The sequence below is a fragment of the Mauremys mutica genome, chromosome 6 (assembly GCF_020497125.1).
Source record: "Mauremys mutica isolate MM-2020 ecotype Southern chromosome 6, ASM2049712v1, whole genome shotgun sequence".
Taxonomy (NCBI): Eukaryota; Metazoa; Chordata; order Testudines; family Geoemydidae; genus Mauremys; species Mauremys mutica.
Genome location: NC_059077.1, coordinates 39,159,527 through 39,183,133, shown reverse-complemented (window position 1 = coordinate 39,183,133; position 23,607 = coordinate 39,159,527). Strand labels below are relative to the sequence as shown.

The 23,607-nt window shown below is 39.7% G+C and overlaps 1 protein-coding gene across 1 annotated transcript in view; it reads left to right on the top strand.

Annotated features, from left to right (window-relative positions):
- Positions 1–20,473, top strand: part of ADAMTS6 (ADAM metallopeptidase with thrombospondin type 1 motif 6) — a 291,647-nt gene extending 271,174 nt beyond the window's left edge. The window contains exons 22-24 of the mRNA XM_045022085.1: positions 2,106–2,282; positions 8,033–8,189; positions 17,142–20,473. Of these exons, the coding sequence (XP_044878020.1) occupies positions 2,106–2,282; positions 8,033–8,189; positions 17,142–17,251 (444 nt within the window). The 3' untranslated portion in view covers positions 17,252–20,473. The remainder of the gene's footprint in view (positions 1–2,105; positions 2,283–8,032; positions 8,190–17,141) is intronic.
- Positions 20,474–23,607: the final 3,134 nt, after the last annotated feature.

The window sequence follows — 23,607 nt, the reverse complement described above, 5'->3', positions numbered from 1 at the left end:
GGTGACAGTTTGCCATGCCAATTTCCAAATGCCTTGAAATGGTTGAGTTTTGGCTGCATTACTGTCCTTGCAGTAAATAATGATTGTTTTTTATATTTATTCAAAGTATCTCAAGGTAATAAAATCAAAACAACAAAAATTGCTCTAGGATTTCTTGGGAGGATCTTTATCAGGCTTTTTAGACAAGCATTTCTTCCTTTGCATTCATATTATCATTAGTCATGGTTGCCTCCATTTGTTAACTGAGTCAAAAATTCTGAAAGCATGCAGTAATGGGAAACTTTATTCCCTGTTTTTTGTTTGTGTGGGCATTTTATTTTTCATTTGCTTTGGAGATATAGGGCTTGTCTACACTGGCAATTTACAGAGCTGCAACTTTCTCACTCGGGTGTGAAAAAACATGCCCCTGAGCGCAGCAAGTTTCAGCGCTGTAAAGCTCAAGTGTAGACAGTGCCCCAGCACTGGGAACTGCCCTCCCAGCGCTGGGAGCCGCCCCCCTTGTGAAGATTGTTTTTTTTAGAGCGCTGGGAGAGCTCGTTACTACACAAGACATGTTTAAGGGCTGCTGCGGCAGCGCTTTATCATTGCCATTGTAGACTAGCCCATACTCTTTTTGTTGAATTTCTAGTGATGCCTTTGGTTTTTGATTATTCAGTATTATTGTAGGCAACTTAGTAGTTATTTCCTTACTTCACTTTCATTGCTGGAGACAGAGTGTAGTTCATCTTATTTAGTGGAATTTTGGCTGTGTCTCCATAGGAAGTTTTCTTTCTGAAGGATGTTTTTGTCTCTTATTCCCAGTAGCTACAACAGCATATTTCTCAGATAGGGGCTTACATCTTTTCCCTCTGGCGTTTGCCATATGCTGCGTTGTTTGGATGTAGAATTCCTTTGGTGTTTCACCCATGAATTTTGCTCAGAGTTCCCACATACTATGGTATTATGTATTGCAGCTGCATATACCAGAAAGGGAATTTGAATCTTGTGAGAGATTTAGGTTATTCTATGTACAGGCCCTGTGTACCATCAGAAGCTGATTCCCATCTAAATATCTTACTGGTTAATTTGTAGGAAGGAGATGTACATGCAATTATGCAATTCTGAAGCAATTCTAAAACTGCTTCTCTGTGAAAATCCTCTACTTGAATGATGGAGGTAAACAGGTACCAGGAACTTCACTGAGTGGAATTTTGAAGTTATTCTGTCTTCTTTTGTTTCTTTCCCCTTGGTACCTGTTTCCCTATCTTCTTCCCAGTTTGCTGCTCTGCTAGGGTTAGTAACGGGTAATGGAGAGTAGCAAACAAGGGAGGAGCAAGGGGAGATAGAATAATGACAAGGAAGAGAAATGAGCACGAGGACTTCAGACCTGGCTCCATTCAAGTTCCTGCTTCATTACCTCGTTGCTATCAGAGCCAGCAAAACAGCTAAACACCAAAGGAAAAAGGAGAGGCAGTATCTTGGGGAAGAGAGAGTAACATCTTGAAGAAAGGGAGGAAAGTTCCTACCTAGTCCAAGAATCTCATTTCTACACACCCCACTAATGCACTCATCTTTATATATGTTGATAATTTTCTTGTGCTGTGTTCTAGTATGTCACCCTCCATCCTCTGTATTTTATTAGTCTATATGGGATGTAGAGAGAAGCTTTCACTGGTTCTGCTGAGAGTTGTGTGCTAGTGGATTCCACATTAATCTCTGAAATGCACTCAGATTTATTTTCTGAGAACTGATGTACTTGGTATACTTCGCTCACACACTGAAAATTAGGAATGTGTTGCAGTACAATAAGGTAGATGATAGGAAGGGAAATCTGTTCGAAAATGGTGATGAAGAGAATCAATCACCAACCATCTCATTTATAAAGACTTCTGTATCTGTGAGGATTTTCAGTGTCTGTCACTGTAGCATCTGAGTGTAAATCTCATTTATACTTTATGAGGGTCTTATCCCTAATATGGATAGACAGGGGACATCTTAGATCTTGTGGAAATTGTGATCATAGTTTGGTATAAGTGTACCTGAATATACACTTTCTTAAGAATATTTCTGAAATGCTTATTGTCTTTTCAAATTGTAACTATAAATTTGTTTACATACTTTTCCAGTGCACTCCAAAATGTGGTCCAGGATTCAAACATCGGATTGTTCTTTGCAAAAGCAGTGACCTTTCAAAAACATTTCCAGCTGCACAATGCCAAGAGGAAAGCAAGCCTCCAGTCCGCATCCGCTGTAGCTTAGGCCGATGCCCCCCTCCTCGCTGGGTTACTGGAGACTGGGGACAGGTAAAATAACAGACCATATAACTATCTGCTACCTTTCTTGCTATTAATATCCATCAGCAGTTTTTAAAAAGGAAGAGATTTTGTTCTTAGAAATGAGCGAGGGATGCTTCAGGTGACATCCTCTTATGTCTCAGATTGGAATGTTACACGAGGTTATAGTACGCACATCTAGGTGCCTTCTGATATCTGTCTGTTGGTTTATATCAGGGTCAGCAACCTTTCAGAAGTGGTGTGCTGAGTCTTCATTTATTCACTCTAATTTAAGGTTCCGCATGCCAGTAATACATTTTAATGTTTTTAGAAGGTCTCTTTCTATAAGTCTATAATATATAACTAAACTATTGTTGTGTGCAAAGTAAATAAGGTTTTTAAAATGTTTAAGAAGCTTCATATAAAATTCAATTAAAATGCAGAGCCCCCCGGACCGGTTGACAGGACCCGGGCAGTGTTAGTGTCACTGAAAATCAGCTTGTGCGCCGCCTTCGGCACGCGTGCCATAGGTTGCCTACCCCGGTTTATATAAAATGAGTAACTAGTCGCAGTCCAATTCCTAGTGGACAAGGTTGGTGGGGAAAAATAATCCCAACTCTGTAATTAGCACTGATTTTCACACCTGTTCACATACCTACAGAAGACGTAAAAAAATCTGAATGGGAGTAGAGATTGAACTATTGCTTATAGGAGAGGCAACATGGTCTACTAGCTAGGAAACCTTTGTTCCAGTCCCACTTCTGTCACTGCCTTCTTGTGAGACCTTGGACAAGTCATTTAAATTATCATTGCTTCAGTTTCCCCATGTTAAAAATATGTACCTACTGTTATGAAGCAATTGGAGAATTTTGATTAAAAAGTCCTATTGACATGCAAAGTATTGTTTATTGTTATTGTTACTCTTTCATTACTAGAGATGGTTCTTCCAGAGGGGAGAGATAGCTCAGTGGTTTGAGCATTGGCCTGCTAAACCTCAAGTTGTGAGTTCAATCCTTAAGGGGGGCCATTTAGGGAACTGGGGTAAAAATCTGTCTGAGGATTGGTCCTGCTTTGAGCAGGGGGTTGGACTAGATGACCTCCTGAGGTCCCTTCCAACTTTGATATTCTATGAGGTTTCAGCCATGTTTGGTGGAGGTGGCAGTATGGTGAAACTTATGCTGCTTCTGCCTGTGCTATATCTCTTCTATGGGTCAAGGATATCATGTATAGTTTCCAAACAGAAGCAGTAAGGTTCATGCCAGAGAAAATTCATGGCAATATTTTGACAGATTCCTAAAAAGGCACCATCTGCTAGTGGTATCCACAAGCTCACAGTTCAGGATTCTGCATGCCAATTCCCACCAGTGTGATACATGAAAAATGTTTATTGACATAATCCCTGGAGAAATATACATATAGATGTAGGAACCCATATTTGAAGTGAGCTATTAAAACTAATATGAATAGAAATGTTTTCCTGATTTTTTTCTTGCTCTATTTAAAACATTTTAAAATATTCTCCTGTCATTTTGTGACCTTCAAAATACCTGCATGTGTTAGTGCTTGTAAGCCAGAATGTGAAACAGACTAGAAACAAAAATGATACTGGACACAGTGAACTAATTTAACAGTAAAACTTTACTAATAATTTTTTATCCCAATTAACCAGAGCTGGTGAATGTTAAAGCAGTTAGCAATTTGAAATTCAGTGAGCATTACAATGAGTGTTGTGTAGCATGAAATAGGGAATTAGAACTTCTGAGTTTAAATCTGAATTTCCCACTAGTTGACTATGGGAAGGTGTGCATTATCTCTTTTCCTCTGTGCTTCAGTTTACTCACATGTAAAAAGGCTAGAGAGTGTTTTGGGGTGCACAGCAATGTTGCAAGGCATAATTTAATAAATATTTTAAAAGTACATTGAATTCCTTAATTGAAAGGCACAATGGAAGTAGTATCATTACACCAAAATTACTAGGTTGACTTACATTGACAGTAGGTGTACAAATCCAGCATTAATTGATTTCTATGAATTTTGAAAAACATTTTAAATCTTATATACAGAGGCATGCTTACCTATAGTATAGGACTGTGGTTTGAGTTGTTATAGCATAGGCAGAACGGCACTGACAGTTCAGTCAATGAATATACCTTGGTTATGCTATAAATAGAGCTACATGCTCTCTCTTTGATCAAGATTTAGCAATCTAAAGTATGATTTATGGCTTGTTATTAAGTAAGAGCTTGGTCCTTGAAACTATAGTTCCATCAGTAGTTTATTCTTCATGTGAGTTGATCCACTGAATTCAGTTGGAGTACTCAGAGAACAACAGTTGACCATATTGGGCCCTAAGTAATAGATTAAGGATCTATCTTATGCTAACATGCATGTTATCAGTGCAGATGCATATTTCTCTTAAATTGATCTAAATCAGTTAAGCCACTGTTTAGTTATAGAGCAGCAAAACATGTTTTGGAATGGCCAAAGTATTTCCATTTGAAAAGAACTATTGGTTACACCTCCCCCCACCCTAAAATGCACGGAATCAACTCAGTTATTACAACAGTTATTCATGCAAATGATACACCTCTTGTTCCGAGGCTTCTGTGGGAAATAGTGCAAAGCCAGTATGCTACTCTGTGCCTATTTGGAAGAAACCCCTTGTTGGGATATATGCGGGTGGGGGGTCCTTATTGCTGAGATGAATATTTCTGCCCGGATCAGTAGTTCCAGTAGTGTCCCATATTACTGTTTAAAAGAATAGTCTAAAACAACAAATACTGTTAGAATAACATCACATAGGAGACATAAACTCGAAGGTTTCTGTCCATCAATAAATCCTGGAAGGGACACTGTCAGCTACTATTTATTTGTTTTTATTAATTGCTCTGCACTTTCCATTAATTATGCCCTAGTGAAAGCTTGAAAATAAAATGTGCATTTTATTTACTGAAAAGACCTAAAGAATGTGAACAGAGGGCTTTGGGAACTCTTTATTGTGTTCACTTTGCAGTCTCCAGCTATTCTTCCTTACATGGGAAGGGTATTGGTAGGTTATGAAGTGAGCAAGGCTAAAGCTTCTGTACGTCTGGGGAATCAGTGAGAAAAGGGAACTCCAGCTGTATGCATGCATGGAGTATGAGTCCTCTTTCCCTCTGGCAGCATGGCTACTTCAATCAGGGCTGGCCTTATGGAAAATAGCACCATGGGCGAACTTGCATTTTGGTGCCCCTGGCCCCCGTGGGCGTGGTGCGCCCCCCTATAGCTCCTCGCCCTATGGGCTCCCCACCCTCCCTTCACCTCTAGATCCTACACTATGCCCCCTTTGCCCCTAATCCCTGCACCTCCGTCACTCCCTACTCCTGAACCTCCCTCATGTGCCCCTAATGCCTGCACTGCACCCTCTTCACCCCAACCCCTGCACTCCCCTCTTGTGCCCCAATCCCTGCACCCCCTTCATTCTTACCCACTGCACCTCCCTCATGTGCCCCTAACCTCTGCACTGTGCCCTCTTCATGCCAAAGCCTGCCCTTTCCTGTGCACCAATTCCTGTGCCCCAACCCCTGCACTGTGCCCTCTTCACCCCAACCCCTGCCCCCTCCTGTGCCCCTAACCTCTGCATCCTCCTCCTGCAGCCACATGGTAAAACTGACCTGGATGCAGTGACAGAGCAGCTGGCATTGCTGCTCACTCCCCGCAGTGGACTGGTGCTCCTCTGCCCTGTGCACTCTTAGGGGGCTCTGAGGTGGCGGGGAGCAAGGAGCGAGGTCAGGACTCCCTCCGTCCAGGTCACTGTCCCAGCCTGGGCTGCATAAGGAGAGGTCAGGAGAGCAGCAGCAGCTCCTAATGCTCGCCTCACAGCACAGGTGGGGAAAGTGATCTGGATGCAGGGAGCCATGATGTGCGTTGGGGAGACTGTGTGTGTGTGAGAGAGAGAAAGTGTGTGTGTGTGTTGTGGGGATTGAGTGACAGTGTGTGTGTGTGTGTGTGACAGTGTGTGTTGTACTGAGGGGAGTGTGTGTGTTTGCCAGAGGGTTTGTCTTCACTGGCACTTCGTCGGCAAAACTTTTGTCATTTAGGGGTATTAAAAAAACACACACACACACGAATGACAAAAGTTTTACTGATGAAAAGTGCCGGTGTGAACAGTGCTTTGTTGGCGGGAGAACTCTCCTGCCGACAAAGCCGCTGCCGCTCATGGGGGGGTGGAAGTTTTTTTTGTCAGCAGGAGAGCTCTCTCCTGCCGACAAACAGCAGCTACACTGTGCGGATTAGCGGCAGGGCTGTAGTGGCACAGCCGTGTCGCTAAAAGCCTCATAGTGTAGCCATAGCCTGAGTGTATGAGTGTGTTGTCTCTTTAAAAAAACACTCAGAGTCAGGCGCCTGAAGGCTTGTACAGACACAAGCAGCTCCCAGCAGCTCTGGACCCAGAGAGATAGCAGCACACACAGATTCCCCCTGTCCTGTCACCCCAGGTCAGTGGAGATTGGGTACACAGCGGGAGAGGGACTCCCTGACATCAGCGCGCGCACACACACACACACACACACGACAGGAGGACGCTCCCAGTCTGAAGTGGGAAGGAACAGGAACAGTGGCGGCTTTACACCTCAGTGGCATGGGGGGAGGAGGGCACCCCTGCTCCAAAGGAGTCACCTGGCTCGGCTTTTCATCCAAATGCCCCCTTGCAGCTCGGGTCCCTCGCCCCAGCTCCAGATGCTGCTGCTCCTGCTGCCTCTGCCAGCCCACCTGGCTCTTGGCAGGTCAGGTAGGAATCAGGCAAATCCTGTGCATGGCGCTCCCTTTGGTGGGCCTGCCCACCCTCAGGGCCAGCCCTGACTTCAATCATGCTTCCACTGTATGGCCTCACCACATTTGTGCCTATTTCTGCCCTTTAAAAAGAGGGTGAGATAGATCACTGCATTTTATCTACGATATATTATTTTGCCCATTTTATTTTTATTTATTCACTATGCTCCACAGAAGCGGGCAACATAAAGGCTATTGGTTTTATGCAGGGATTGGAAAATGATGTTGTCTCTTAGTTTCTCTGAGATGGTTTAGCACATTGTTTTGAAATATTGATGAATACCTCAAGATTTCTATCCCCAATGACAGAGGTCTCCCAAGGAAACTAGCAGGGAGATTCAAATTCTTGTCCCCTTTGTATTTTTTCCTGTGATCTGAGGTAAAAGAGTAACTACATTCAGAGATGATGTCTTAGGGCTTGTTTATATGAACACTTAATTTGCAGCAAGCTTCTTATTAGCCTGCTTCACACTAAATATTCCCTAGACTGCTTTAATCCACCCTGCTTTGAAATGGTAGCTCAAGGTAGCTTTACACCACAGCTTGCTGTGAAGTGTTTGTATGGACAAGCCATTAGTGTTATTATAGATAAAACCTAAGGTAGGGTAAAGTAGAATTCTCAGACTCAGCTCTGGGTTGATTCAGGGAACTAGTATTGCATTGTTCTTCATCTTCTTTGTAAGCCAGATGCCTGGATATACAGTTAGAAATGCAAAATCCTAAACTGTTTATGAGTGCCCTTTGCTGTATTAGCCAAAGGAGGTGCTGAGAAATGCTGTATATGCTATCCTTGCCCAATGTTTTTTCTAACCACTACATGTCCATAGAATAATCTATTCTGGAACACATGTCCTCAGTGGCTTTATTTTTTCCATTTTATGACTATGCCATCCCTGTTCACTCTTCTGCTGTCTTGTTTATATTTTAAAATTTGACCAGACTTGTTATCCTGATTTCTCTCTTGTCCTTAGTGTTCCGCACAATGTGGTCTGGGACAACAGATGCGAACAGTGCAGTGTCTCTCATACACTGGACAAGCATCCAGTGAGTGTCTAGAAACTGTTCGACCTCCATCAATGCAACAGTGTGAAAGCAAATGTGACAGTACTCCCATTTCCAACACGGAAGGTGAGTTTGGTTTCTTAATGTATTTCATCCCTGAAAAGAGTAGAGCTGAATGACTAATATTCCTGAATTATGTATTTAATGATTTTTTGCCCAATCAATCATTGAATGATTTATCTACAAATATTTTTTTCATTAGTCAGCCAGTTCTAATTTGGAGACCACTGTGCAAATACAAATATCATACAGCAGTCATCATTAAAAAGGCAACATTTACCAGCAGTTACCATTGATATATCACACTCTTTTTTCGCTCTGTGTGTGTGGAAGAACTGAGATACTGCAGCTACCACCATGTGGCAACTGTTGGTTTAATGAAAATGATGGCACTTACATTGCAGTTTCAGCAAGACATTTCTACTCTTTATGATCCCATATGACCACCATAGTGCACTGGCCTTGTACCATTTTACTTTTTAATGCATTTTCTATGTATTTTTCCTATTATGTTTGGTAACCTTTGCTTTCAAGGACAAACTCTTTGGGGCAGAGACTATGGGTGAAAGTCCTGGCCCTAATAAATTCCATGAGAGTTTTGCCATTGACTTTGCAATACATCACCAAGACATTAATGGTTTTAAAAATATAATGTCTTTACCGATTTTAAAACAGTTAGACAAACTTATATATAAAATAAATTCTGAATAACAACACAAAACAAACACGCAAACAATGTCCTGGACTGCTACACCACCTCATTCCCACAATTCATACTTAGCAATATCATGGATGAATTAACAATATACACATTTTGCTCCATAAATGTTTCAGTCTCTCTTGATATATGTACTAGTGGGATCTTCTAATACATACATAGACTCCATATATTCAAGGAATCATCAAGGTTTCTTGTGTATGTAAGATACCAATGAAAGCATTAACAAAACTGATGATTGTTCTGGTAGCCTGAGAGACTAGTGATAGAATTTTGTAACCACCTACCTCTTGCAATAAGATATTTGAGATTTTAAACAGTCAGTCCTAGAATACATAGCAAGGCAGAAAGAGTGGAAAATGTACTCCTTATCCATTGAATACCACTCACCCAATAACATTAACCAAGTGGTGACGCCATACAGGAAAAAATGGAAATATCTAGTGGGTCTTTAAAAATAGGTTTAATGTAACCTGGGACCATATGGCATCACTATGGGCAGAGCTAAGATTACATGCATTCCTTAACTGTGTTTCCATACATTCACTGTTTGCTGTTCTTTTTTGTTAACTTTAACTTTAACTGTGAATTTCCTTTGTTTATAATGCTTGTTTTGGCATATTTACATAGCTATAATGATTTTTACCCTAATTTGGTCATACGTCCTCTCAACCTTAACTTCATTTTAACATATTTTTTGTCTGGGAATCAGCAGGGCTATTCCCACCACCTATTATTAAGGTTACCCAACACTTTTCCCTGTAAGACCATGATTTCAGCTGCTTATAACTGTGCCAAACTTCAACAGATTGGGCTAAAATTTTGCATCCTGGGTTTCTTCCTCAGGCTGAATTGTTTTTTAAATTTTCAGCCAAAGCAGTTCAGCCATTCGCGAGAATGAGGCTAGGGGACAATACATTGTTTAGTCCATGGAAATAAAATATTTGAAAAGTACTAGCACTCCCATGCTTTGGAGTAGGGACTTGAAATTTGGCAGGGGGGTGGCTTTTATGTCAGGGATGTTCCTGTTGTAGTTATGATGAAAATCATCTCAAATTCACCAAATCATAAAATGTTTAAAAATTGTTGTTTTCACATGCTCAATAGAAACTTCTTTGATTTTAGCAGCTAAATTTCCCAAAGAGTCCATCAGCCTGGGACTGAGCAGAACTTTCCATTTAATTAAAGCTCTGGGCTGCAGCAGGTTGTGCCAGGTTTGAGTCCAGGCACCTGAACTGAGAGCAGGGTGCCTGTCTTTCTTATGCATTCAGTGGCCACCCTACTGGCCCCAGGAAGTGTGGAGGAGGAGGATGCCAGATTCAAATGCAGAGGAGATCAGAATTAAACCTAGGGGTGGGGCAGGAGTGTACATTGGGAGAGGACCAGAGACGGGGGCAGAAGTTTGGAGTGGAAGCTGGCAGATAAGAAGAGGGAAACTGAGAGCTGGGATGGTGGGGGAGATGGGGACTATCTAGACAAGGACACTGGGACTAGCAGCCAGGGAGGGAAACTGGTAGGGATTGGGAGCCAGTAGGTGGAAGGAGGAGACTGAGATTGGGTGAAGAGCTGGGGACTTTCTGGGCAAGTAAACTGGGACTGAGAACCAGTGGAATAAGGAGAAGGAGGTAGGGGAAAGAGGAGGTAGATTTGATGAAGAGCCAGGGTACAGGGGGAGAACTGGAACTGTGTAAACAAAGAGACTGGGACAAGTGCCCAGGGGCAAGTGGATACTGAAATTAGTTGAGGAGCCCAGGGAAGAAGATTGAGACTGGGAGCCATTGGGAATGGGAAACTGCGTGGGGAGGGATTTGACCCAAAATTCCTGAGATTCACCATTCCTTTGCTGTCAGCAAATGTCTGTGAAACCCACTGTCAAAGTGTCTCATCCCCCTCTAGTGCTGGTCCACATAGAGGATGATGATCTACTACTGCTATCAGTTACTCCATTCGCTCAAGTGACAGAGGATTGCACAGTGGTCCTAAAGGTTTCTTCAACTCCCTACTTAAAACTCTCCTTTGCCATGATGCCTACAAAAATCGTGACAGTGGTTAGGCTACTGGTATGCTGGGACCTCTGACTATAATGCTAACATTGCTACCTTGTACTCATTGCTACCTTGTATTCCCCAGCCAGGCTGTCTGAATCCATCTGTTACCTCTTGTCTTATACTGAGATTTTAAGCTCTATGGGGAACTGTCTTTTTGTTCTGTGTTTGTACAGCACCTAGCACAATGGGATACTGGTCCATGACTGGGGCTCATAAGATGCAATGATAATACAAATAATAATTATAATAATTAATGGGTTCCACCTTGATGATCCATGGGGCTGTCAATATGATGCCACATGGTGGAATTTATTTGTTCAGTTTGCTTTTTTAAAAACCAAGAAAATAACACACTACAAATATGTGAAAGGAATGTTATTAAGGTTGCAAAGTCAAGCATTTGAAAGTTAAGAAATGCCAGAATCTTGTAATTGAAGACTATGTCATAATCCATATGCATGTCCAACCTTAATGTTGGCATTTCCTAACTTCTGAGTGCTTGACTTTGCAACCTTAATAACTGTCTTTTAGCATGACTTTTATGTGTAATATGAAATACAACATAAAATATTATTTACTGGTGTTTTCTGACTAAATTGAATGGTTAGAAATCTATTGTCCTATTAGAGTTTACCATCATAATATTATCCTGTATTCTACCTTTTAATGCAGAAGGCACAAATTTAGACTTAAATTTTTCCTGTTTTGGATTTTGTTTTTAACTATATAACTGCAACAGTGCTTGTATTTACTCTAATACTTGCATAAAGATACAAGATTGCTAATAGCTGCTATATCAGATCACGTTGGCTCCATAAATTCAAAATTAACATGAAAACGAGTCAGATGGAGATTTCAATGAGATAAGTGAAGCAATGTAGTGTGAGGGTTAGATGGGCATTCTGTTCTATCATTTAGAACTTCTGATTTCAAATTAAAGCTTATAATCTCATGTTGTTGATTGAAAGTATCTTCATAACAGACTTTCCCTTTGTTATCTTGATATTTTTAATTCCAATTCAGATAATATTACACCTGTTATTCTTGGCTGTCTATATCAATGAAGACAGCAGTATAAAATAAATCCTGCACTTATACAGATCAAGAGCAAACTATTAATTTGCTACAAAGAAGTTGTCTTTTGTCCATAGGAAGCGATGTAAAAAAGTCTTTATTAATGGGTATGACTTATTTCCTACTTATCACCTCTTAATTTCCAGACAAAAAGGTCATGCTGTTTAGTAACATAGTGATTGCAGAGGAAAGATCATGTTCTAGGAACAATAAAGAAGAGGAAGGGATGGGATAAGTTCTTCTAATGAAGACAGTTGTTCTTTCTAATTTTTATCTTAAGTAACAGTTTTAAAAGTTACATTGCCACTAAGGGACACATTTCTGCCTTGGGCTCACAATGAAGATATTCATTGGAGGTTGGTGACATATGAAAGTAGTTAGGGAAGATTGATAAAGATGCTGTTATTGCCAATTTACATTACCTAGAATAGATCATAATATATATCGATTCCAACAAGGGTGAGCAGTGCCTACTGTGCCTTCTGTTGAAGTTACTAGGAATACATACATCTGTGAGCACAATTTGGCTCTAAATTATGAAACATTAAAGATCCAACATTTCAAAAATAGGCAACTAGATTTTGACTGCAAAACAACTGTTTTCTTTCTCAATTTATCAGGAGTTTATTACAAATATCTCTGTATGTATAAGCATCTGATATCTATAGTTAAATACTGAATATATGCGTGTAGACTGTATTGTTTCAGAATAATGTGTACATACCATACATTTTCTGTGTATCCCTCTTGGCCTTAAACAAAATCCTCTTAAATATAATAGGAGTGGAAGTGTCTTGAATTAATAGATGAAATGGCCCTTGTCCATTTAGTCTACATGGCCAAATTGCTTGTGTTGTTATAATGTCAGCCTAGAAGTAAATGATCAGGCAAAGTCTTTTAACATGCTGGTGGTGACAGAAGCTTTTAGGATTTCAAGAATTTACTAATCCTAAAGATCATAATTAATCTCAGGCTTTTATTTCATAAAACGTTTTCTTCTCATAAAGATCAACCACTTTTCATTCATCTCAAAATAGATTGAGCTAAGCAGACAATTCCAGCTGCTCTTAGTGAGATTACTTAAAATGTATTTTAAAATTATATTATTTAGTTTCTAAACAAGCAAAAAAATGAGTTTTGGTTATATATTCAGTACAAAACTAGTGTCAAAGTGAACGTTAGTCCACATAACCAGAATGGAACCTGATTGCTAGAATGTAAAATTCAAAAGCTTGTAGAGGAGTTTTTAAACTAAGAGCTGGGGGAAAGCTGACAAGTGCAGAGTACCACCAGGTTCAGACAGACAGACATATCCTGCAGGGGAGGATTTATTAAAGGGGATACTCTATATTTTAGTAAAGAGGAGAAGACAGAAATTGATAAATTAGAGGTTGGAACTGAAGAGAAATAATCAAACAAAAAGGAGTCCCATTCAGTTACATGACATGAAAGCACACAGCTAAATACTGACAAGTTCTTCTATAAAAATGCTATAAGTCTAAGTACGAAGACAGGTGAACTTGTGTGCCTGGTATTAAATGAGGCTGTTGAAATAATAGGCATAGTAGAAACTTGATGGAACGATGATAATCAATGTAATAGCAGGGTACAAAATATATAACAGTACATTGTGCTGGTGGGGGAATGGCACTGTATGTGAAAGAAAGCAGAGAGTCAAATATAGTAAAAATGTGAATAAATCAACAGCACCATAGAATCTCTATGGATAGAAATTCCATGCTTGAATAATAAGAGCGTAGCAGTAGGAATATACTACCGATCACCTGACCACCATATCTCTCTAATGTCCTGGGACTGACATGGCTACAACTACACTGCATACAGGATGGTGAGGGTGATTGTGAAATGCTCAGGGAGATTAGGGGGGCTACAAAAACAGAAAACCCAGTAACAATGGGGGATTTCAACTATCCCCGTAGTGAATGGGTACATGTCACCTCAGGACTTGTTGCAGAGTTAAAATTTCTAGACACCATTAATGACTGCTTCTTGAAGCACATAGTCCTGGAACCTACAAAGGGAGTGACAATTCTTGATTTAGTCCTAGGTGGACACAGGATCTGGTCCAAGCAGTGACTATATCTGAACCTCTTGGTAATAGAAACCATGCTATTATCAAATTTAACATACCTGTAGGAGGAAAATTACCAAAGAAATTCACCATAGTAGCATTTAATTTAAAAAATGGGGACTACACAACAGTGAGGAAGGTAGTTAAATAGAAATTAAAAGGAACTGTCACAAGAGTGAAATGCCTGTAAGCCACATAGAGACTCTGTAAAAACACCATAAGAGAGCCTCAGAGAAAATGTATATCCCAAAGAAAAAAAAATCAGAGGAGTAAAATTTTCCACCAGGGCTAAACAATAGAGTAAAAGAGGCAGTTAGAGGCAAAAAGAAATCATTCAAAAATTGGGAGTCCAAACCTACTGAGGAAAATAGAAAGGAGCATAAACTCTGGCAAGTCCAATGTAAAAGTATCATTCGGAAAGCTGAAAAAGAATTTGAAGAGCAACTAGCAAAAATACACAAAAACTAACAGCAATTTTTTTTAAGTACATCAGGAGCAGGAAGCCTACCTAACAATCAGTGGGGCTACTGGATGTTGGAGGTACTAAAGAAGCTCTTAAGGAAGACAAAGCTGTCATAGAGAATCTAAATGAATTCTTTGTATTGGTCTTCACTGCAGAGGATGCAAGGGAGATTGCCACATCTGAGCCAGTCTTTTAGGTGACAAATCTGAGGACCTGTCCCAGATTGAGGTTTCAGTAGAGGCGGTTTTGGAACAAATTGAAAAAATGTAATAAGTCATCAAGACCAGATGGTATTCAGAAGGAACTTATATATGAAATTGTAAAACTACTAATTATTATATGTAGCCTATTGCTTAAATCAGTCTCTGTACCAGATGACTGGAGAATAGCTAATGTAATGCAATTTATTAAAAAGGGCTCAAGGGGACATACTGGCAATTACAGGCTAGTAAGCCTAATTTCAGTACCAGGTCCCTGAATGGCTATTAGCAAAGATGATCAGGGATACAATGCCACACTCCAGGTATTCCTAAACCTCTGCTTGCCAGAAGCTGGGACTGGGCAATAGTATGAATCACTCAAAATTGCCCTGTTGTGTTCATTCTCTCTGAAGCATCTGACACTGGCCAGTGTCAGAAGATAGGACACTGAGCTGGATGGACCACTGGTCTGACTCTGTCTGACCATTCTTATGTTCTATTTGGTGTGTTTGTATCTGGCAGCCTGTGTCACAGTCATCTTGATAAAGTTCAGAGCCATTTTTGTCTGGGAAAGTGTAACTAGCAGTACATGAAAGAGCAGAGTCAAAATTGTAAGGATATGAGAATGAGAAAAAGAAAGCAATGATACTTCTTGTCACATTTAACATCTGCTTGATCTCTTTGTTTCTGCAAGCCCTTCATTGCAGAGTTAGAGCATAATAGGCCAGGTTTTGACAAATTGTCACTGATAAGGGTAACATTATATTTGCTGTTAGAAGTGAATTACTGACAGAATATACCATGACATTTGAAATATTATTCAGAATGATTTTATTTTCTAAGTTCATATGGCAGCTGAATCCAGACTTCCAAGGTCACCTAAAACTCTACCTGAATGCCATTTTGTCTTCTTTTATGCAGTTTCAGATTTCCTTATAGTTTATGTGGTGCATCTTTGCAGTCTCAGTAGTGTCTTCAGGAAAGGAGTGATTAATATTTGTGGTTTACTGGTGATTAAGTAACAGTGGTTTCTGTGGATATCGTTCCCACAAAGAATAAGAATGGCTCTGCTAAACCACCTCCCTATAACCACAATTCCATGCAGAAGAGACTATTTCATCAATCACATATCTATTTTAAAACAATAGCTGTGAGAAGCTTCCAAAGTACTGTGTCCACCATCATCCAAATAGCCACTTGCTGAACTAGGCTAGTGTGTGTCCATAGAGAGGGTAAAGCAAAGAAAGGTGGAATGGAGATTCTGGAAATATTATGAAGCCTTGGAACAAATCCTACTTGGTTAAAATGCATGCAACCCCACACTGAATCATTGAATCCGAGAAATGTAGGTTTGGAAGGGTCCTCGAGAAGTCATCAAGTCCAGCCCCATGTTCTTGAGGCAGGACCATGTAAACCTAGACCATTCCTGACAGGTGCTTGTCAAACCTGTTCTTAAAAACTTCTAATGAGGGGGATTCCATTAACTCCAATAAAGGAGGTGAGGCTTTTTGCCAAAGACCGGAGAAACATCTATCTTTCCCCAGTTTGCACATCACTCTGGGGATTAGGCATCCGGACGCCTAGAGTGATGCAGCAGTGTGCATGTGCAGAGGCAGAAACGTAGGCAGGGAAATATAGGGAACTTTTACTGCAGAAATGTAGGTGCCAAGCAAGTCTAGGTACCTACAGGTTTCAGTCTCAGCTGACCAGGATTTTGTGAATACCAGTGGGGCCTGATTCTGGGATTTAAGCATCTAAAGTGGCAGTTAGGCATCTAACTCCTTTTGTGAATGTAGACCTAAGTAAGAAAAAGTCCTTATATGGCTGTCAGTTTCAGGTGTAGAAATGGCTTGTCTCCCTGCAGAATATAAAGTGTTGAAGCAGAAGAACAAAACCTACAGTAAAACTCACAATGCCATGCTGTGCTGTGCTGTACAGTCAGTGAACTCACACTGCTAATACCTTTACTAATACTGTTCATTTTCCCAGTCGCTGCTAGTGGTAATGCATGTTCTACTTCAGGGAATCTTATAAATGCACAGATGTGGTATCAAACAATGCAACCCAGGCTAGATTTTGGATAACCTTTCACTGATGAATAAAATAACTTCTGAGGAAGAAGCTATAAAAATATAAGAACGACGCATATTTCTTAGCTGTCTAAAGTGATCACTTATCCCAACAAATGGTAATTCTTTCAGCACAAAGTGGGCATACTTATAAACGTCAGAGAGAGAAGACCTGCAAATATTTTAATTACTTTTTAAAATACATTGTATCTGCTAAACTGTACTAGAAAGAACATTTACACAGAGGGAAGGTGGATAGACAAAGCAAAAGCATGCTAAATCGCAATAGCTTTCCTTTTGTATCTTTTCAATTTGTCTGTCTAATATGTTCCCTTTTATGCCCTCAATCATCAGAGTGCAAAGATGTGAACAAAGTGGCTTATTGCCCACTGGTGCTGAAGTTCAAGTTCTGCAGCCGAGCATACTTCAGACAGATGTGCTGTAAGACCTGCCAAGGACATTGACCCACAGAAAGCAAGAGAGAGTGCCTTGTTATATCATTGTGGAAATGTGTCCATCGAAGAGAGCCACACAGCGGAATGGGATTGAGGTCCTTGCAAATGCATTACCCTGTGGAAAACATAACCACTGGTCAGCCCCAGCTGACAGGATTTCAATATTATTTTAACTTCTGTGAAGTGGGATTTATTCATCCAAAGTGCTGGACACAGTATAAGGAGGGCATGCCAAATTGGAAAGATCCACACAACACATATAGAATAGCTTACTGTGGAACATTTGTGTTCTTTTGACTAAATCCAATAGTCTGTTTACCTCCTTGGACCATTAAAGTAATTTTTATTATGGACTTAGCAATGACACTGAATCCATTTATATTTAAAACTGTTTAAAATGTAGCTGTTATGACTTGGTCTACTATGGAAGTAAAGAAGAATCAAACAATCTTAAGTCATAGCTTAAAATGTTAACTATTTTATCTCATTACACAGCATCACAATTTAAATTATAAAATGGGCTTGGAAATGTTATTTAAGGAGCAATTATAAATCTGAAGTAAAGAAAATTATATTTTTTCCTTCATTCCACCTAATTCCCTTAGGAGTAATCCATATTTGCTGAACACTGCTGTGAGCCATATATTAAGCTAAACTAAACAAAACAACCATGAGGAACTTAGTTTTAAGAGGTGCAACAGTTATTGCAGGTGTGCATGAAATACAAGTGTGCTGATAAATCTGTGCTACAGATATATAGCCATTTTGCCATTGTACAAGTGAAGCTGAGATGTCCACTAAAAAGGAAAAACATTTCAATACCATGAAGAAGCCAGATTTCAATAGTGGCGAAGACCACAGTGCTGCATACTTCACTACTAGTGTATAGGCTTACATTTTATGACTCCAATTCACTATTGTTTACATCACTAGCCACAGAGAGGCATCTAGTCATGTTTTACATGTTACTCCCTACTCACTATCACCAAGAAGTTCCAGTGCAAAAGATAAATGTACTGTGTAATAATAATAAGGCAGTCTCTCTGCAAACTTTGCTGACAATTACAGTGGGTTCCAGATGTTCCCTTCTTTAATACAATAGAAGGGCATTTATTTATGAGAGAGAGTGTTTGAATGCACAGGTTTGGAGACCATAACAGAGTGGGCAAGGATTACAACCAAAGAATAAAAGAGTTATGGGGACATTTTGGTCATATTATCATAATCTTAATACTCTCAGAATACTTTTTTAGTTAATACTCTGAGTTGCATTTAAATATGAAGCCAAACTACTTGGGCAAGTCAGATCCAGAATTTAGCATACTCCTCTTCCCCTTCACCCCTAGATCGAAGGTTCAACAAGGAGATAAGGAAAGTGGGTACTTGTTTATATTAATATATTGTACTTGAACATTTGCAGTTTGCAGCAGGTACTTGATGAATGTGCTTTTGTGACCAGCTATGTCTCCTTTGTTGTAGTGCAATTAAAATTATGTGAACAACACGTTGTGTTAACACTAAAAATCAAATGGCACTTTTTAAAAAAAAAGTACTCTTTCAATGAAACAAGTAAGTTCAATAAATCACATGAAACCTAAATGTCAGTATATTTAACAAATAATAATAAGCCAAATGTGTTGCACACTATTTACTAATGTGAATTAACAAGGTAAAATAGATATTCTTAACAGGATTCTTGTACTATGAAACATGTTGACAATCTATATGTGGCATTTTATGTAGCCCACTTATTCAGAACCATCAAACTCCTGTCATCTGCTATCTCTTGACAGTGTTTTTCACTTCCTTACACATGTGACCAGTGGAATTCATTTCCAGTAAGCATGACTTTACTCACCTACGGCCATCTGCTGCTCTCAGTCCCCGTGTTCACAACTCCCATTGTCACTGATTCTCAGTAAATAAATTAAAAAATAAAAATTGGGAGTTGCATATATGGATCCAAGGACAGGGTATAGCCCTTAGTTAATGAGTAAATAACCTTTATACATCCTATTGAGAGAATAACTTGGTGCTAGCATGCGTTGACTAAGTCAAAAATATGGTAAAAGGGAAAGGTGTTGCTGTGGCATTCTCTGAGCAAGCAGCTTCTTTGTATCAGGATCTGGTTTTCTCCAGGGCATAATTGTGTTTATTAGCTAATGTGTCTGTTCGACTAACAAGAAAGGGTTTAAAAAAGTATTCAGAATGAACCTTTTTTTTTTTAACCTCACTTAGGACATTAAAGTTGCAAGGAGTGTTTCCACAGACACATTTTGCTCTCTTACTGGTGCTAGAGGACTAGGGAGTCCAATGTTTACTCTGCAACTTAAAACAGCACTGAGGTTGGAAATTTAAGGAACTCCCTGGAGCAACATTGATTTGCATTGTTAAAGGGAACAAAACCCAGAATGTATTTAAATTTACAAACTAAATGACACTTCTGACTAAGACCTGAAAATAAAACCTAATTCAAAGGAAAAAAATCATTGGTTTCCCCAGCACAGTTCATTGCTGCTGCTACACTGTAGCCACCTATGTAAGCTAAGCTAAATAATGTTATATTCTTAAGTAGTGACAATAGGACTATTTGTTTAGGCTGTATAAATATGACAGGCCTAAAATCAAATAGTAGAGTACTAAATACACAGAGCAATCTGGTGCCAGTACTTCCATTCAGCAATATCACCAACTGAAGCAGATCAAACTAAAAGGAAAAAATTCTATAAATAAAACCCCTCAAAGTGTATACACCCAGAAATAATCAATTTCATTAGGAACTTTGTTAATGGAGTGAATGTCACATAGATATCCTTAATAATACAGACTGAAGATATCTTTGTATTATTGTGATTAGTTGCTTATTATTTTATACTCAGTATTAATGTGGTACACTGTTACTTTATTATTTTTTGCTTTTGTAAATTATATTCTAATTTATTGTCATATTTCCTAACACATGTTCTACATGCATTCTCCTGCTTGTAATGAAAACAAAAATATTGTAACACTTGATGCAGTGAAATTCCACACCAGGCACAAATTTGTTTTTAACATAGTTAATTTAGTAAAATAAAACTGCAGCTTTTAAAAATGGCGTCCATGGTAAAGTTGTCTGTTCCCTGACATACAGATGCTAGAATTCCACAAGCATGCATTTTTCCTTCCTTCATCAAATACATTTAAAAGTGTATAGGATGTTTTCCTTCCTATTCATAGATAAGACATATATATGTTGTCTCAGAAATCTGTCCCTGACTGCAGCAATATTTGTCATATATGAGAATAACAATAAAGACAGGGACTGTGAAAGACGAAATCATCTACATTATCAGGAAATATTTTAGTTAAGCAATAAATGTTAAAAGAGATCAAATCAGGAAAGGAATTAATGGGCAGCAGAACAACCTGCACCTAGTCAGTAATAAAATGTCTCTGGCATTGTGCTTTAAGAGTTCCAGCAACATTTGCCATGACTTTTTTGGATTTTAGAAATGAGGCCATTTCAGAAGATTTGATATGCATGTATCCTAGAATAATCACTAAATCTAACTTCTGGTTTAGTGAAAATAACTGATCTACTGCTATTACCAAGATGTCAATGAAAATATAAAAAACTTTAAAGCTTTTAAACCAGTCGCTTAATCGTTTTGCTTACTTTGATGTGATTTTTTTTTTATTTCTTGACTTCTCTCCAGTAATGAGAACCCCAGAACTGTATGCTCTAATCTAGAAGTACTGATAGTCTCACCCATGGACTATGAAGAAGTCTTGTTGCCTCTCAGTTCAGAAATGAAAGATGGAATAAACCTTGTCAATCATATAGTCTAATAATACCTCTCTTTGTGCAATCCAAAATCATGTTGACTTCCCCCGCACCTTTTCACACTGCAAATTCTTACCTGATATGCTGCCCGCTATTGCTCATTTTCTAATATTACTTCTTTCCTAAAGATTACTTGTGTTTTGGATTACTATTTCACAACAATGACAACAGCCTGCACAAACTGAATCTTATGCTCTAATGCTTCTTCTTTTCTCCCTCTGCTGATTCCCTCACTTCCAAATCCGTAGTCCACTGAATCCCTTTGAATCTTCTTTAGTGAGCCTTTCCAGTTTCTACTCCTGAATGTTCCTCTGAGACCATTCCTGGTTTTAAGAGTCTCCACAATCCTTCTCCAATTCAAATATTGGTGCATATGTTTGATAATGGGCTCTTCAATCTAGCAGAGAAAAGTATAACATGGTCAAATGGCTGGAAGTTGAAGATACACAGATTCAGACTGTAAATAAAATGTACATTTTTAACTGTGAGGGTAATTAAGCATTGGAACAATTTGCCAATGGTCATGGTGGATTCTCCATTACTGGCCATTTTAAAATCAAGATTAGATAGTTTTCTAAAATATATGGTCTAGGAATTATTTGGGGGGTAATTCCCAGGCTTATCAGGCGATCAGACTAGATGATCACAGTGGACCTTTCTGGCCTTGAGAGCTATGAATCCATTACTTCTTCTTTGAGAGATTGCATATGTCCATGCCACTGTAAGTGTTTGTGTGCTCCAGCTCACAGTTGTTGGAAAGTTTTTCCTTTAGTAGTACCCATTGGGGCAGCACAAGTGCCCTCTGAAGCCACCCCCGATTCCCCTCAGTTAGTTCCAACTGCCCATGATGGTTGTTGGAGCTCCCTGTCCTTGCTTCTGCAAGTCTGTAGTCAAAACCTATAAATAGTACCCCCTGTATAGTTAGTGTAATTTAGTAGTTAGTTACTGGTTTAGTTAAAAAATGTTGTTTTGTGTGGATCTAGGTATCCAGTCTGGATGCCAGCATTGGTACCGGAGATATGCCTTGCTCTCCAGGTCTCAAGTCCTGCAATACTGTGGTAAGGGAATGCCTAATAGTCACCCTCACTCCAGCTGCTTTAAATGTTTTGGGGAGGCTCACGTGAGCAACAAATGTGGCATTTGTAGGATCTATAAGCCCTGCTCTAAAAAAGCCAGGACAGCTAGATTGAAATATCTGCTGCTGGAATCAGTGCTGTGTCCTCCACCTGAGCCATCTATATCAGTCTGGGTATGAAGAACCTTGGCATCAGTCAGTAGCACAACTCTAGTGCTACTGGTACTGAGAGGCAAATAAGCATAGCCTTGCTGAAGAAGAGGCATCGGAAATCAGACTCAGTACCAGGATTGTCAAACAAACAAACAAACAAAACCCAAGAGGGTGAGCTCTTCTAAACTAAAGACTCGGGAAGGTGTTCAAAGAGGAAGCACACTTCTAAACAGGGGAGTTAGTTGACTCCAGAACCCAATATGGGGCTGTCAGGACCGACTGCAGAAGTACCTTTATTGGCATCACCTGCCACCCCAGTACCATAGGGTGTCTTCCCGGTACAGTCTACTCCTGAGGCATATCAGGCTGCGAGAGAGTTGTTAAACCTCTTGATGTCACCATCATCAGCAGTTCAAGAGATTTGCCCAAGGTGCTATCATCAGTGCCTTCACCTCTGCACTGGGAATTCCATCTGATTCAGTCATCAAGATACTGATTAAGGGGAAACCGTCTAGGGGAAAGCCATAAATGCTTTCTTCAGAGTCTGAACTTCAGAGTCTGAACTTTCTTCACAAGTACTCATAGATTCATGGACTTTAAGGTCAGAAGAGACCATTGTGATCATCTAATCTGACCTCCTGCATATTGCAGGCAACAAAACCTCACCCACTCCTGAAATAGACCCCTAACCTCTGGCTAAGTTACTGAAGTCCTCAAATCATGGTTTAAAGACTTCCAGTTACAGATAATCCACCATTTACACTAGTTTAAACCTGCAAGTGATCTGTGCCCCATGCTGCAGAGGAAGGTGAAAAAAACCTCAGGGTCTTTGCCAATCTGAGCCGGGGAAAATGTCTTCCCGATCCCAAATATGTGGGCAAGACCTGCCAGGCAGATACCTGGCAAATTATTCTCTGTAGTAACTCAGAGCCCTCCTCATCTAGTGTCCCATCTCCAGAGTTGGGGATTTTTGCTACTGACAGTCACCAATCAGCCACATGCCATTGAAAGCAATCTCATCATACCATCACCTCCATAAACTTATCCAGATCAGTCTTGAAGCCAGTTAGGTTTTCTCCCTTTGGAAGACTGTTCCAGAACTTCACTCCTCTACTGGTTAGAAACTTTTGCCTAATTTTGAGCCTAAATGTGTCAATGGCCTGTTTATAGCCATTTGTTCTTGTGTCCACATTGGTGCTTAACTTAAATAACTTCTTTCCCTCCCTTGTATTTGTCCCTCTGATATATTTATAGACAGCAATCATATCTCCCCTCACCCTTCTTTTGGTTAGGCTAAACAAGCCAAGCTCT